At 41.1% G+C, this 17,711-nt stretch overlaps 1 protein-coding gene across 1 annotated transcript in view; it reads left to right on the forward strand.

The window, feature by feature from the left end:
- The first annotated feature begins 1,057 nt into the window (after positions 1-1,057).
- kirrel1b (kirre like nephrin family adhesion molecule 1b) overlaps positions 1,058-17,711 on the forward strand; it is a 69,308-nt gene continuing 52,654 nt past the window's right edge. The window contains exon 1 of the mRNA XM_053329815.1: positions 1,058-1,177. Within this exon, the coding sequence (XP_053185790.1) occupies positions 1,132-1,177 (46 nt within the window). The 5' untranslated portion in view covers positions 1,058-1,131. The remainder of the gene's footprint in view (positions 1,178-17,711) is intronic.

Consider the following 17,711-nt stretch of genomic DNA (forward strand, 5'->3'; position numbering starts at 1 on the left):
TACTGGAGACCAATTCTGACTATATTAGAAATAACAGTTTTATAGCAAGTTAAATAATATACTGTAATAGGGTCAATATTAATATTCTTAATGATACACCTAATAGCCTTTTATAAGGCCTAGGTCTCTATAACAGCAGAGATACTGTATCTGTCCCTATAGTAATACTATCATCCTTATAGAGTGATATAGACTGTGATTATTTAAAGGGAATAAAAACTGATAAAAATATTGGAATGATTTTTCCAAATTGGCTGAGGCCTTCATAGTTATTAACACTAGTCTGAATACTGAATCTACTGTAATGTCACCATATTTTTCTCATGCTTAAAAGATGAATTTATATCACTATTAATATAAACATGTCTATATGTGTGAGTATTTTCAGATGAGAAACACACAATCTGATTTTCATCCATAGGTGAAACGCTTCTATTATGAATGAAACAATTCCCGTCCATTTTCAGATTCATCCATTCATCTCAAAAGTACCTTACTCTACACACTGTTTTTCAAAAGTTACATTACAACTAGAGCCTATAGGACTGTATATTCTATGTCTGAGGCGTCCTGAGTTTAAAGCAGCTAGTTTAACTTCCCATTTTTAAAGCGCAGTTCTCTGTGAGGCCGCAGTGAGCGCCCTCCTCTTCTCTATGGAGTCCAAAACGGAGATTTGGAGCTGGGAGGCGTGGAGGAGGGGGAGGAGGGGGTGCCACTGACTGTATGAGGAGAGGAGGGGGAGCGGGGGGGCAAACAGAGAGAGAGAGAGAGAGAGAGAGAGAGAGAGAGAGAGAGAGAGAGAGAGAGAGAGAGGAATTCAGTCCTGTTTAAATGAATCCAGAGAGTGCAGAGAGGAAAGGGGACGCATACTGAGAAACCAAGAGAGCAAGGCAAAAAAAAAAAAGTGGAGACAGGTTTATTTTACGCACGGGAAAAACAGGGAAACGAGTGGAAGAAAGGAAAAGAAAAGAGAGGAAAAGAGGCAACGGATTTTTTTCATCAAATTTGGCTTCTTTCACTCTCATGACTCAAAGAGGATTCCAGTTAAATTCACCCGGTCGGGAGGAATTGATGGTGTCTTTTCGGGGAAGCAGAGCCGAGGGGAGGAATCTGAAGGCGCTCTTCTGAACCATGCCAGCTTTGTGGATCATAACTTTGGCGATCACTTTGAACCAAGGTGAGAGATGTTAAACACACTCAGCAACACTAAGCCTGTCTGGCACGAGCAACATCGGAAAGTTTCTTTTTAATGGAAGAATCTTTTCTCCTTTCACCCTTCTTGGTTTTGTTTTGTGCGGGCGTCTGTGCGCTTTGTGGGTGTCTTTCTGTGCTGGCAGTGCGTGTGTCTTGTGCTTAAATGTGTCTGCCAATGTGGGTGCGTGGATACGTGTGCGCGTACGTGCGTGTAAATGTGTTATGTTGTTATAGATTTGTGTGCTGCCATGGACATCATCATTACTGCCCACAATGCACAGAGGGGAAAGGAGTCGTGGGGTGTTTTTAGGGTCTTTGCTCTGCTGGGGAAAACATTTGATGTGGAGTGCAGACATAAACAGTCCAGACGCGCTGCATTCATTTTCCTCCAGTTTCACGTTCATGGGGAGAGATGGAAAGCATCTGCAACCGACATTGCTTTGACTTGACCTTTGAAATGCATGAATAGATAGATTAGGTTGACACATACAAACGCTGTGTGGATCAACAGAAGATGTGTTTTAAGCACGCACGCGTACGCACACATACACATACACACATGCACACTGACATACACACACACACACACACACACACACACTGCGCATAACCTGCCAGCCGGGAATGATTGATGAGGCGAGGGTCCAATGCACAGTCTGGTCGCCGGGCTTTAACATGAGTCACACTGGATCAATTTCCAACACAGACACGCGCACGCACGCGCTAGACACGTGCATTCCTTCAACCTTTATGTGTGTGTGTGTGTGTGTGTGTGTGTGTGTGTGTGTGTGTGCGTGTGTTTATGTGTGTAACAAAAAGAGTGGAAAGCAGAGACCAGCAAGTCTCCCTCTGAAGACTATGTGTGTGTGTGTGTGTGTGTGTGTGTGTGTGTGTGTGTGTCACAGAGAGAGAGATAATAGAGACCAGTGCATCCTCTTCTTAGCATGCAGGTAGAGTCTTGCGTGCTCGCCTGTGCACGCATCATGTCTGCAAACGTGCAGGTGCCAAGAAAAATTCATATTTTACTGTAAAAGACGGAGACATATTCACTGGACTGGAGGAGAGCCCCATTACTAATATTAATGTCCCCATTTATCGATCACCTTGATAGATTGCCCTCTCTGGCTCTACACACACACACACACACAGAGAGAGACACACACATACACACACACACACACTCACCTCAGCGAGACAGAGGATGGCAGGCAGAGTGTGCGTTTGTGTTTGGGGGCAGTCATGGCTCCAGAGATATAGGTGATTAATTGAGGTTGCCTTATGTGAACAGTTCAACCTTGTGTGTATGTGTGTGTGTACCTGCTTCAGCACCTGGGTCCCCGGTGCCGCAGGCCACCGGTGTGATGAACCACAGACGGTGATCTGCCAAGACAGACAGTCAGAGGAGCTCTCAGGCTAGGGCAGAGCTGACCACCTGAGTAAAACAGAACAGACAATAAGCCCTAAGAGAGCAATGCACATGGTGAGTCTCAAATAGGGGAACGGATGCGTCATCTTTCATCTTTAAATGAGAGTATAATATGTCGGATTAGATTGATTGATCAGCCAATAATTCAAAGAGCCCAGATTAATTAGGACTAGATAGAACTAAGTATATTGGTTATAGTTTGTTGAAAGAGTAAAATAGTGAGGATAATGAAGATCAGGAAAGTTTGATTATAGCTATAGATAAGAAAACAGGACAAGACAGAACGGAACAGAAACAGAAAAGAACAAGAGAGCAGATAAGAACAGCAGAACAAAGAGAGAAGAGAAAGAAAAACAGATGAGAAGTAAGCAAGGCTAAACAGAAAAGGCCAGAGCAGAACAAAAGATAAACAGAAAGGAAACAAACGCAATAAAACAAAACAGAACCAGAACCGATCAGAACAGGATGTAACAGAACAGAAACACAGCAGAGTGGAAACAGAACAGAGCGGAGCGGCAGAGGGGCAGCTCAGTGCCTCTAGCTGAGCTGGTGTAAGCCTATAAATGTGATCAGAGTGAATCGGTCCCCTACATGCAGCAGCTGCAGCCTAATGTGTGTTTAGCCTGTTTGGACTCTTCCAGGTGTCTGCTGCCTGCTTTACTCTGCTGACAGCTCTGACTGTCTCTTTCTGAGCAGGCTGATTTACAGTTCAGGCCAGTGGTGTGCCTGGCTTTCTAACGCAGGCCAACTACATCTCTATGTGGTTGACCACGACTCCGCGGGCCCCTGTAATTACTATTCGGCCCTACATGTGTATATGTGTGTGTGTGTGGGTCTGATGCAGTGTGTTGCTGCTGTGATCCGATGCGGTGCTGCCAGCGCTGGTCTGGCCACAGGCGAGGAAGCTGTTTCTCAGAGTCGATTCTTGAACAGCACTTTTGCTTGAGCTGAACATTTTTGCAGCCTGATCATGCAAGCAAAGCAATTCCTGCACTGCAAGCACCTGTCCCATCTCTCTCCTCTCTCTCTTTCACACACACATACATGCACTTCCCTTTTTCTCCCTTTTCTCCCCCCTCCTCCTCTTCCCACTCTTTTCTCCTGTCACAAGAATAGCGTAGAGGCGCAGATGTAAAGAGACAGGCCAAAAGACAGAGAGATGGAGGCAGAGAGAGATGAAGAAAGGAAGAGACAGTGGGGTTCAGTCCTAATCTGTTGACAAGAGGGGATGTTTGAGGATAAACAGAGGCAGAGCGGGAGCGCTCAGGAAGAGAGAGAGAGAGAGAGTGAGAAAGAGGAGGCCCTTTTGGCTTGAGTCTTTGCCTCAACAGCAACCCAGCTGGACCATCAATGTTTGATGCTTTACACCAGCACAGGTTTACACCCGAAGTGGGCTCCAGGGGCACTCAAAAAAGTCTCTGGGTGTCCTCTATACGGTTTATCCCACTTGCTTAAACTAAGCAAAATGACAGAATGTAAAATATATAATCATTTTTGATCATTAGTTTCAAGCTCTCTGCTATTACGCCCTCAGACAGTTGTGTAATTCCTGTCTGAATCATCTGACAAAAAATACTCTCAGATGGGGGTTTGTGGGTTAAATCATAAGTGTTTTGCCATTTTTGGCAAGTAAAAGAGTAGGAAATACACAGCATTGCTATGTGCCACAATTCAGGGATTCTCATTTAAACTGTCATTTAATCTGCACAGCTTCATAAAGGAAGATTATGTTAAGAGAAAAAAGTAATTCAGCCAGCAAATATGTTTCTAGCCAAGCTTTGCAAATTTTGCTACACACAAGCATCATTTGTTGGAGACAGGGTTGAACTTTGGCAGTTGCCTGCTTTGAGAAACATAAAAAATAACTACCTTTCTCTGTAGACAAGGTTTCATGAAATTACCTCTTGTGTTGCTTCTCTAAAATTCAACAAATAAAGGATTTATTTACCTCCTCATATTCAATACATGGAAGGAAGATATTAACCAAAGCCCCCAAATTTAATTTTGCACTAATAATGTTCTTCAACATGCCAAGCAACTGAGCATGCTCTGCTTCTTGGTGGATTATATCATCCCAAGCACCACTGATGAGCATTTCTTACATGAGTGACCTCAGGATGAATCAAACCCCCAACCTTGGCCATTAGCGCCATACTGTAAAGCGAATATAAAAGGTTGACTGACTCTGTTGCTTTAATTGGTTGGTAAAAAAAAAAAATCCACTTCCCTGAAAAACCCTGTACTCTTAAGATAATTAAAAATGGCATGACAAGCCTTGTTTAAGAGCAGAGCGGAGGTTCAAACAACATGAAGGCGGTTGAGTTAAGTGTGTGTGGGCCTCATCCCAAAGCCCTCCAGTACCTGACAGATCTGATATCCTTATGACTTGGGGATGATAATCTGACGAGACAAGGAACAGCAATTAAAATAAATAAATTAATTAACTGCCACAATTAGCCACCGCTTAATTCACAGTGATGCCCCGATAATCTAGTAATCTGTGAAAGCGACAGTGGCAAATTCCCCCTGCCCTCCTCTGCATGGGCTGATATGTGTGTGTGTGTGTGTGTGTGTGTGTGTGTGTATGTGGGAGTAGGAGTGAAAGACTGAAGAGTATGCAGATCCTCACAGAGAGCGTCGACTGGTATTAGGACTGACAACCATCAATCTGGTTGATATGTCAGAGTGAATGAAGGAAAAGTAGTGGACTGGGTGAGAAAAGCGAGGGAGGAAGAAAAGAGAAGATGCAGAGGAGGAGCGGAAGAGGAAGAAAATAGAGGAGTGGGTTCGTTAAGAGGAGAGGAGGGGGATGCATGGAGAGAACGTTAAAGCGAAAGAGGTGAGAAGAAAGACAAAAATGAAGATGGATGGATGGAACAAACAAGGAGTAGGTGAGGTGAGAGGAGAAGATAAGGGGGTGAACTGAGGGGACTCATTATTTAGGAGGAAGAGGGTGGAAGAGAAGGAGATGGAGGAGTAAGCAGTAATAGATAAAAGGAAAAAGTAAGCAGCAAGACAAAATGGATTAGAGAAATTAAATGAAGGAGTTCAGAGGAGGAGTAGAGCGGGAATGAGGGAGCGGGAAAATAGAGGAGTAGATGAATAGAGAGAAAAAAGGGAGGATGGAGCAGTAAGGACATTTTTGTGGGAGTAGAGGAGGACGGTGGAGGAGGAGAGACACAGGAAGGAAACATTAATGGAAGGAGGGCAGAAGAAGAAATTGTAGAAGAGGCCAGAGGTGTGCAGGAGAAAAATGAAGAGGAGGAGAAGGAGTGCAGAAGAGTGGAAGAATGAAGAAGGAGGAGAGCAGTAAAGAGAGAGATTGTTGAGACAAGGGAGCAAGGAAAAGAGCGGAGTAAATAAGGGGAGAAGATAAATTTGCGTGGGAGGAAGAGGGCAGATGAGTAAAGGATGAGCGAAGAGGGATAGATGGAGGAAGCAGGAGGGAGGGCAGAAGGAGCAGCCATGGAGAGGAGAGGAGCAGACACATTTCGGTAGGAAGATGGTAAATGAGTAAAGGAGGAGGATGGAGTAGAGCAGGGTTGGGAGGAGGTGGTTTTTTTTGTGTGGAGAGGGTTGGAGCGAAAAGACTAGGAAAACAGAGGAGTAGATGAAGGGAGAAGAGAGGGCAGGAGAGTAATTTAGAGAAGGAGGAGGAGGAAGAGGGCAGAGGAGGAGGAAGGAAACAGTAATCAGAAGAGGGAGGAAAAAGAAAGAAAAAAAGAAGATGCCAAGACGAAGAAGAGGGCAGGAGTGAAATGCAGAGGAGTGGGAGCTAGTAGGAGTGAAGGAGGAGGAGAGCAGAGTTGGGGAGCAGAGATTTATGTGTGGAGAGGGTTGCAGCGATGGAGCAGAGGGAAACAGCCAGGCCTATTATAGATGGGGCTCTCCTGGGAGAGCAGGGCCTGGAGTTTTCCAGGCATTTCCAGCATATTTCACCGCTGTTCCAAGCAGCATGCTGCAATGCACAAAGCGCTGCCCTCGACAGAGTCCCCAGCCCTCCAAGGATAAATAAAGTGGGTCTCTTTTCTCTGCATGAGTATTCAATAAAAGTGATAAAAGGCTGGAAGTAACCCTTCTTAGCTTTTTTGGAAGGGAAAGTGAGAAACCAAAACCGGCCACCCTCTCCAAGGAGAAGCTTTCAAAGAAATGCAAGCATCAAGAAAAAAAGCAGCAAAAGCATAAAAGTGCTTTCTTTAATATAAAGAAAAATGTCAACAAAAAGGGCTGCAAGATCAAATAAGCGGAGTGTGGAGGTAGTTTATGTTTCAGCTTCTCTCCCTCTCACTGTTTCTTTGTCTGTCTTGTGTTTTCTCTCGCTTGCTGGCTGTCTGAGAGTCTCATGTGTGGAGGTGAGAGAGAGAGAACAATTGAATGGGCCTCCCACATAAAATCCATTCAGAGACATCTTGAGGAATAAGAATGAGAAATTGTCCGGCCCAGTGAATTAAATCAATCTGATCCATTACAAGATCGCTATCACAAGGTTTTCCCTTTTGTCTTTGCCCTGGATTATGCATGCTGCCGGATAAGTGTTTGTGTGAGTCTGTGTGTGTTTGTGTGTACGAGCACTCATTCCTTTATGTAACACTGTAATACACAGTCCAATGCCATCAATGAAACAATTACTCAATTAAGTGATTACTTTGACTGGCGGGTTGGTCAATTGCATTTTCGAAAAACTGATTTACGGTCTGGGAATAAGTACTTTTACCCAAATGTGTAGCTGGAGGACATTTGACAAAAACAGGTTCATATTTCCAAAAGTGTGGTGTACAAATAATTCTTTAATACATAGTAATACCCAGCTATATCTACTATTTGTTTTTGTCTTCATCGAGCAAACATACTTGTAGTTTTTTACAACTTTAAAGGAAATGTATCCAGACTTCCAGCATCCAGCATTTGGCCTTCAGTGTCACAGTTTTTAGGGTAGAAAGGCATTTGAAGTTGTTGTATTGTATGCTTAATGTTTAATGTTACCTCATACCATCATCTATAGTAAAAACATCTAGTGAAGCACTCCTCTACTTCCTCTCTATCAAACTCTCAATTGGCAGACCTGTTCTTCTGGGAAGGAAGGGAGGGTGTGTGTTAGGGCTGGGCGATATGGCCTAAAATCAATATCACGATATATTGAGCAGTTCACCTCGATAACGATAAATGGACGATAACTACCACCACCCCGTGCGCTAAAAAAAAGTTTGGCTACTAGATGGGGCTGTGGCAGCATAATTGCTCCACTCCAAGGGTAGATGTATTGCCCTGGCTGGTGACGACAGTCTTTTTGCACAACTTACATTTTATATTTTTCTGAGCAGTATCTTCCCTTTTGAAACCAAAATGTTGCCACACGATTGAAGACGCGTTTTTTTCCTCCTCCTCGCCGGTTACGCTTGGAGTTTGTTTATGGACAGCCAAATTGATAGCTTAGTGTCATACACATAGACTGTAAAAAGTCATACACCGTTGGAAACCTCTGACTATTGGCTAAAAGGTTATCAACTTCATTTCACAGAATACTTCCATTGGCTGGAACAGCAGTCAATCAAACCCACGTTGTCGTTGTCGTCGGTCACATGTCCTCATTGGCTTTGGAGACATGTACTGCCTAATCCTAAACACCGATTGGCTTGTGTGTGGTGTCGAAGCAGGAGAGGCTCACGGTCGTAAACATCTAGTCACGTGTACTCTGAGATGGACGTGCAGATGAGGAAATGACGTAAGCGGACCGCATATGGTTTGTTATTTGTGTTATTACGTTACGTGTTGGACTAAATACATGGACATATTGAGGAAAGTATTTCGGTTTTATGGAAACGGATTTCATATTTCACAAGAATGGATACTTGGCGAGCTGTACAGAAAGTCCTTAGTCATAAGATGATCGTTGTGGATAAAGGGAAGACTTTGAAGGTATGTAGGCATTATAGCTTTTCTTACTTAGCTCAGGGGCTAGCCAAGCTAATCGCTAATATTATTACGGCTGTGAGCAACCATATAAGTCGTGAGTGGTCTTGAATGAATCAGGGCAATCTAAGCTTTCCAGCAATGTATGGCATGAGTATATATGTTTAAGAGTTGGTGTTTAAAACATTCAGAAGAACGTGTGGCTACCTCCTAACATCCGTCCCGTCCCGTAGGAGGAACAGCGTGCCTTAAGAGGTTAAAAACCGAATATACCGACATGGGCAAAATGACGTCGGTTATGGTCGTAAATTTCGGTATTGATAAATTTTCGATTTATCGCCCAGCCCTAGTGTGTGTCATAAAATCAAAGAGGTCAAATAAAAGAATGAAACTGAACAGCAGGAGGGATCTTGTTGGGATGAACAGAGTATTAAACAGAGTATTAAAATGCAACACTGTGTGTGTGTGTGCGTGTGTGTGAGTGAGAGTCTTTAATCTAACTCATCATCATCTTACATTATCCAGACTGTTTCCAGCAATTCCAAGGTCGCCTTTCAATGGCGTTATACCCCCTCTACCAAAGAGTGTATGTGATCATCTTGTGTGCAGGGTTTGTGGTTGCCTGCCAGAAACTCTCTCATAAACCTTATCGAGGTTTAAGCCACATTTTTGTGATAAGACCTTTTAGCGCTTGGTTGTTTTTAAGTATATCTTTTATCCAGATGAAGGATTTCAGTGGTCCAACATCTGGATCTTAAGTTATGAGCAAATGTTAGCAGAAGTTCAGCTCATAGCCTCTCTGGATGTCCTGTGTCTGCTGAACAGTATCAGAGACACACTGATTAAAGCTCCTTCACACTAAAAATCTGTTTTCAACTCAGCCTTATTTTCAATGATGTGGAGAGCACAGAAGAACAAAGAAACAAACAACAAAAGCAAACATTGTTAAAAACAGTTACATTCAAAAGCAGAGTAGCTGGAGATCATATTTTTAAATGGGTCCATGGTAACGATTATGTTGAGTTTGAGTGTCTGTTGTAAAGTATTTCTAAGAAGATGCAGCAGAGAAACTAAAAGTAGTGTTTACCAAATTCAGTGTTAGTCTGGGGAACTTTGAGCATTACATAATCACTTGAATGTGTTGAGTAGTTACCAGGAGACTAATTTAATAAAGTGCTGATGTATAATGGCATGTCGCCTTTCAAGACTTTGTAAATGAATCATTTTGTTTTGGAGAGGAGGTGTGCAACCAATCCAGGCTGCAAGGACCTCTGCAGTTTTAAAAGACCACTGATGTTTTTAAAGCAACCTTGAGATTTTGACAGTAGCAGGGGCATAAAATGTTATGGTGGCCATTATTTTCGGGCGATCACGGCCAGAGCAAGGGGACACGCTGCCGTTATGAAATTCCTACTGTAGTGATATCATACTATTTGTGATTTTCTGTTATTTCTATACTGTTATGTTGTCCGATGTCAAAGATCCAAAACATAACATAACATAACATAACATAACATAACATAAAACCTAACATTCAATAATCACTCCCTCTCACTGCTGCAACAACAGGATACATATTTTGCATTTGGTCATCAGCATAGAAGATCATCAGTTTTTGATCAACCTATATTTGATTTGCATATTGTATTAACCAGATGGCTAACATGAGTAGAAAACTGTTCTTGTTTTCTTTTAAATAAGGTAGGGATGATAAAATGCCTCACGTTTGTCATAATGTCTATTTTTCTTCTACCTTATTATACTATACTGGATTAAAACTGTTTATACTATATGTACAATACCCTTTCTTTATAGTTCAAGTCATTTCTTTGATCCTCGTCTAACCAGGCAGTTACTAATTCTATTAGGGGGAATTTCTCTGTACATGGTATCTTATTCAAAGTAAAGCTTCTGCTAAAGGAAAAGTTTGTAATATTTAATAATTTCTCTTTCAAAATTCCAATGCATGACAATCATAATCCTAATTTTTCACACCCTACAGACCCACTATCCACTGGCTCTACTTTCACTTAATTTAACGTTTAGCGCCTTCCAATCTTTCCCATAGAGGCTTTTCCAAACTTATTTTCCTTATCTTTAACTGAACTTGTGTAACCAAATGATTTTATTGCGTGGGTACCACGACAACCAAGGGTTTTTTTTTTTGTTGAAGTCTCAATATATCCCCCAATCCCTTTTATTTCTTTTCCTTTGGTGGATTTTAAACGGTGATAAAAGAAGCAGCAGCGATTTAAAGATGGAGATGGACAACATGATTACAGATGATGAAAGCCAGTATCCATCACCACCCACTCTGTTTGTGTTTCCATCCCCTTCTGTCTGTCTATCTGCCTGTTCCTCCTCTCTCCCCTCTTATGTTTTAATGTAAGTCGATAACTATCAGGAACTGATAACACCCCGGGCTCCGCTCGGCTTGGCAAGGCTCGATGAGGCGAGGCTCAATGAGGCGAGGAGAGGAGAGAAGGCGAGAGTAGGGTTGGGTGAGGTGGTGGTGGTGGTGACGGTGGTGGTGACACTATCTCTCCTCAGTGAAGCCTGATACGCCTGGGTGCAAGAGAGATAAGCGAGCAGTTCTCAGCGGTGGTGATGAAGGAGGACAGTGACGTCATGCTGCTTGTCTCTCATTCCTGTGGCGGTAAATGAAGTTATGGCATTACAGGTAGAGATTATGTCAGAGTTATCATTGTTCTGGAAAGGAGATTAGACTGTGACTGTGTTTTTATGGGTAAGGGTTTGGTACAGATGCACTTTGTAGTATCAGCCCATGGGTTTTTCATACTTCTTTAAATTCACACAACCACAGTGTGGGGCTTACACCTCTAATTTGAAGAGCAGGTCCCTTAAGAATAAACCATTTCATTTTAGCCCAAAAGGATCATTCCATATATTCTTTCTAAATCTGTCCTAAACAATAACAGGTGTCAAAATGAACATTAACACAGTTTTTTGCAATATAATAATAATAACAACAACAATAATAATAATAATAATGATAATGATAATAATAATAATAATAATAACAATAATAATATTAATACATCGCATGAAAAGGACATAAAAAAGACATAAATGCATGTAAAAAAACAAAAACATTAATGTAACATAGGCTGTAAAATAAAACTCCCTTAACATTAACAGAAATCAGATAAAATAGTGAGAAATGCAATATGTAGAATGTGTCCTTCAGTGATTGTAATTTGAGACCTAATAAGCGAACACTCAGAAAGCATTTTGCCCTGTGTACACAATCCATAAATTGGCGCCTCAGTCTCTGAAACCATAAGCAAACAAAACCTCCCTTTTCCCAACGGACACAGACTCACCACCGGTCTTGATTAACCGAAATAAGCCTCTTTCAATACTGACCTCTCTCTTTATAATGCACTTTCAATGTGATCCACAGTCCCCCAGTATTTAGAATTTGACTTGAAACCTTCCAAATTAGGAAAATCAAGTCAGTATTTTCCACAGTTTCTGTCTTCTTAGTGCCAAATTCCATTTTTTTGTTACTATCCTTCCTGTCGCTGAACAGGAAAACACTGTCCGTCGAGACACAAAGAGGGATTTTTTTTTTACTAAAAAGAGTAACTGTGGAAGATATCCTTTATTTGACAAACTCAGACAGCTGAAGCCTCATATAATCTTCAGATTAACATTTAAATACATTTTTTGCTCAAAACAAGGACTGTGGATTTTGTCCGCCATCACTTACATTGTAAGCACATTTAGAGGAGATCTTCTAATGATCAGTATGAACAGGAGGAATCACTACAGCAAGAAAAATGTGGCAATGTTCATATGGGTACCTAATTATTGGTGTAAGACACACTTAAAAAATTGTGAACCATGCATGAACTCTGTTGTTAGTTAAGCATATAGACGTAATGCTTAGAGTAAGCCTTCAGGCTATGAATGTAAAGTCAGTGTAATGCCCTTTCATAGTAAGTATATTTGAGAAACAAAGAGAGATAGCAAGAAGGAGAGTGTTGTGTGTGTGTGTGTGTGTAGCTGTGTGTGTGAGGAAGTAGAGAGGTAGGAAGTGTGTGTTTGGGGGGGGGGGGGTTGCTGCTAAGGGTGACAAAGAAAGAGAGAGATTGCAGGTTTGCGTGTGTGTGTGTGTGTGTGTGTGTGTGTGTGTGTGTGTGTGTTTGTGTTTGTGTGTGTGTGTGCAAATCCACAATATATGGCAATGACCAAAGGAAAATAAGAGAGTAGGTCTGCTTGCTTGTGATTGAGGCAAAGCGAAAGAGACAGACAGAGAGAGAGAGAAAGAGAGAGAGAGAGAGAGAGAGAGGGAGAGAGGAGAAAAGGGGGATAAGTGAGTGAGCAAGTGAGATAGAGAGAGAGAGAGAGACAGAGAGGGTAAGCGAGGGAGCAAAAGCGAGCATGTTGGGGAGAGCGAGAGAAAAAGATAATTTCTTAGCTCTTCTTTTAAATAAGTCTGTTTCTATAGCAACCATCCAACCAGCCACTGGAGAGGGAGAGAGTGAGATAGAGAGAGAGAGAGGGAGAGGGGAAAGTGGGGGTGCACCAGAGAGACAGACGGAGGGAGAAAGAGAGAGAGAGAGAGTGAGAGTTACCATAGCAACGGAGGAAGAGGGAGAAAAAGGACTTGGAGAAACTTTGAAAAAAAAACATATATAGGGAGAAAATGTAAAAGGCAAGATAAGCAAAGGAAAAGCCAATTTACAGCGTTGCAATAAAAATGTAATTGCACAGTGTTGGACAAGTTAATTAAAAACATTTACTTAATTACTCCAAACATATGACTCATTGAAAAAGTAAAGTAATAATATTACTTTACTGAAAGTGTGGGTAGAGCGTTTGGAGGAGTTATTTCAAATGTTCAGGGTTTCCGAATGTTCAGTTTTTTACACACACAATATTAGGAGACTGGCAGTTGGAGCACTTCAAAGGCTTGAATGAGCATGAAACTGTGTTGGTTGACTCATCGCTATATAAAAGACAAGCAGCTGTTTTAGAAGATATCTGGTCCTTTGATTTAAAGTCGAAGGAACAAGTCTGTGTACTAGGAAGTTAACTACAGTACAACAAAGGTATGTTTGGGTAAGTCCATCACTAAATTTAATGTTATTAAGCATTTTGTGGTTTAAAATCTGTTAATTTACAGATTTTGAGTTTTTGATGAATCCAGCATCCACGGCATCACGTTCTTCCCAAATTCTATGACGAATTATTTTCAATTTACTACCATTTTGATTTGTGTGTTCCTCTTCATACTAATGGTGGGTGAGGATCAAGGATGTTTATTGTTATTCCAGCCATGTAGATACATGAAAGAGGATGAAAAACTCAGGTCCTATCCATCATAATTTAAAAAACAGGATAACATAATAAACATCTACATAATAAGACATAAGTCAATAAATAGACAAGTAAATAAATAGGTTTAGCAGTGCAATGTGTCTGCAAACAAGAACATCTTACTCAAAATCTTAAAATCTTAGGATGGGAAAAAGATTGAATGGTAATCAGATAATTAATATTCATCTTGTGACCATACAAACCTTGTAGGATTACCATTATATTAAGTGGGAATCTACAGTGGGAGAAAATACATCATGAAGCAGTGGCTCTTCCCACTTCACAGCTCTCTCTCTCTCAAGAGCAGAACCTTTAACTTTACTTTCCGTTAATCAATGAAGTCCTGTGAAAGATGCCTCCCAACAACTCCAAAGCCTCCACTCCCACGTCACATCTTCCTTATTTAACACATGAAGAAATAGAAAAAGACACATTGTGGTTTAACAAGCAGCCAGCGCACAGTTTGAAGGTATTTAATGACTGTCAACAGCTAGCACAGGCCAGGATTAACATGGTCTCCATCTCTGAAACTGGTGATTCCTGGATGGAGGCTTACCTGTGTCATTCAGTGAACACACAACATGTGACGGGGGGAAATAAAAAACATTTTTTCAGTTTTCGCTCAGTGATGAAACCTTTCCCATCAACCACTGCTCTGACAACAAAAAAGACTAATGAATACTAGAATTAGTAACAATCGTGTAATTACTGATTTCAAATTGTTATCCCTTATACTCCTCCCTAGGAAAATCACATTGGTGTACTTCTAAACACTGTAATTAGAGGACAAAGACCGTGCAGGCAAGGTAATATGGCTGTACTGTATTGAGCGAAGAGAGAGAGAGAGAGAGAGTGAGAGAGAGGGCGATATGAGCTGCAGTGATAATAGTGGGTACAGCTGCTGCCGGATTGTCCATTCTCAGCTCTTGACCACACATGACCTCCATCGCTGTGTGGAGGGGGCGAGTGAGCAATGAGAAACACAGAGGGGGAGACAGACACAGACAGAGAGGATTGATTGGGAGTCCCAGAGTTCAGACAGCTTTGACCACAGAGGACTCGATCTGTTTCCCCAAACGCAATGAAGCTACCTGCGGAGGGGTTGTCATGGGGAAAGAGAAACAGTGTCTAAATTCTTCATCCTACACACTAATGTGCGGAGACGTAGGTATGTGCAATATTAGTGCCAAGGGGAAACTATGAGGATTTACACCTATTTTTATCAACACCATGATGAAAGGGGTGGTAGGTGTTGTCTAAAATTCAAATTTCAGTATGTGTTTTTGTTATATGATAAAATATGGTTTGGGAAAGTGCTTAGAATGAAAGGGACCAGGTACTTCTTCTGTCTTGAGCATAAATATTCATTAAGCAGTATATGGGAATGATAGGGAATGATGGGTATGGAGCCTTGCTGCCATTTTTACCAGTCGCCACTCTGGATATTACAGTGAAAAAAATCCCCTGTGCCCCAAAAAGCATTTTCCTTACTGACATGTCTTTAAAACTGTTGACAGGACAGCTCCAGCTCCAAACGAGGTCAGTTATTACTCTTTGCATTGTTAATTTTTAATCCATGAAGGTTTTATATTCATAAAAATTCCCAATATTAAAGTTTGTTCCAATATAAAGTCTATGGACTGAGCAGGAACGTGCAGACAGGGCCAGCTGAAGAAATACTACTTTCAACACTACATTCAAATGGTGCATAACGTGAAGGCAAACCCAGAAGCTAGACATTTGTTTTGGCTTATGCATCAGGCGAGCTATTTTCATTCAAGCAAATGTCATATAAGTCAGATACCGAGTTCCATACCCACATTAAAGACGTTTGTAATATCAGAAGTAAAAATAGGCTTTGGAGTATATGTAATATATGAAGTTCACTTTGCATGCAAAATGACTTTGCATATGTACTACATTATGTACTTACTTTAATCCATGTATCTGTTTTCGCCTCATCCTGGTCAGAATTGCAATGAGGAAACAGTCAGCATAGCATTTTAAAGGTCCTTCTCCTCGGCAACGTCCTCAAACTTTTCTTGTTCAGCTGTAGGTGCCTGAGCCCCCTCAACTGGCCTCCGTCAATACAAAAGGAGCTTGAGGTGCTCCTGAATTCTGAATCACTTAACTTTGTACTCTCTTTATTGATGGGTGAATTAAGAGCTTTGATTCACACCTCCACAAACTTACAATAAACATCTCGAATATGTTGCAAGTAGATCAACTTCAATGTGACAATTTCAAATATAAAACTTCACAAATAGCTTGTGATTTCCTTTTTGTTGTTAACTCTATCTGAACTTTGGTGCTGCCATTATTTCATTTTTTCCCCCCATGGAAGCTTTTTCTTTCATTTTGTGCTCTGCTCAAGTAGGCCTACATAATTGTGGCACTTTTGGAGTGTGAATGCAGAAATGAGTTGCCTTCAGAGTGTTTTCCATGTCTCCATCATAATTAGTGTCTAGACCTTGATACACAAGCAAAAAGTATTTCAAAAAAGTGACGCTAACTCACTAACTCAAACTTTTTGTATATTTTTAATACATAATTTTGGTTGAAGAGTTGTTGCAAAGCACACTAGAAGCCTAAAACTTATTCCATTTTGAATTATTAAAAAGGAAGTGTACCTCCATCAAACTTTTTCCACCATAAAATTCTTCTCTTTTCAACCTCAATTGAATGTGAGCCTTTCACACTGAAGCTGCCTGTATACCTCTGCCTTTATGAACTACTGTTTTCTTAACGGCACTGAAAATATCTTGCAGATTTGTCCTTTGAAACAGTGCACAGAAAGTCAACCCGTTATAGACTAGACAGAGCAGGGTGAAATTAATGGGGTTTGGAACAAAAGGTTTTGAGCAAGATTTCCTGACTATTCCCCATGCAATTACTTAATCCCTTGTAATTAGTCTCCTTGTTTGAAAAGGAATATACATTCTCCTTCCCCCCCACTTTTCCCTCTTGAGTAGGAAGATAAAATTGCAGACAAAAACAGCATGAATGTCTTTTGTGGAGCATACCGCCTTATAAACATCCACAAAGTCTGTCTTTGAACAGCAGTTATGCTATATAGAATCATTAACGATTTCCATTTGTTGCACTGAACTTCACATGGGTAATTATTTTCCAAGAGTAATGGTCATTATAATTAGAAATAAACACGGTCCAGTTTTTTCTGCATAAATAACCTTTTTGGATTTAGCTTCAGTGCACTTAGAAATCAGACAGGAGAAAAAAAAAAATGTTTATCACTCTCTTCCTTCGCTTTTATGGATAATCATTGTGTGGTGAATTCACTGCTGCAGATAATGAGGAGCACACAGTCATTTCAATTCTGGCTGAGCCCACACAGGACAACTGTCTATTTTAAGCTATAGCTGCTGGCCAGTGAACCATTTGCCTGTTTTACACCGATAGCAAATAGCCATTAGGCGTAACTGCAAGCCAGTTAGCCAACAGCCATCTGCCGCACACTGCAATTATGCTGCCGTAAAGTGCTGTTGGAAATATAGTAATTATGAGTTGAGCGTGCATTAATGACCCAACACAATGGTAAATATGCCTGGGAAAGGGAGAATTTTCAATGATACCTGCGGTAAAAAATCTTTGCTGTGAAGAGCATAGATGCTATATGAATACTGATGGGATTTGTTAGAACTTTTTTTTCCTTTTCTTTCTTTCTTTCTTTCTTTTATGGTGAATAAAAGAAAAAGAAAGACACATTTTATGACAATTTCTAGTCTGTTAGTATTGTCCAAAAGCATTCCAATGCACCACAAAGTTAGTGTGCTTCCTGGATTCAACTGTAGCAATTTGTGTCAAAGAAGCAGTT

This window comes from Scomber japonicus, chromosome 12 (genome assembly GCF_027409825.1).
Source record: "Scomber japonicus isolate fScoJap1 chromosome 12, fScoJap1.pri, whole genome shotgun sequence".
In the NCBI taxonomy this organism is placed as follows: Eukaryota; Metazoa; Chordata; class Actinopteri; order Scombriformes; family Scombridae; genus Scomber; species Scomber japonicus.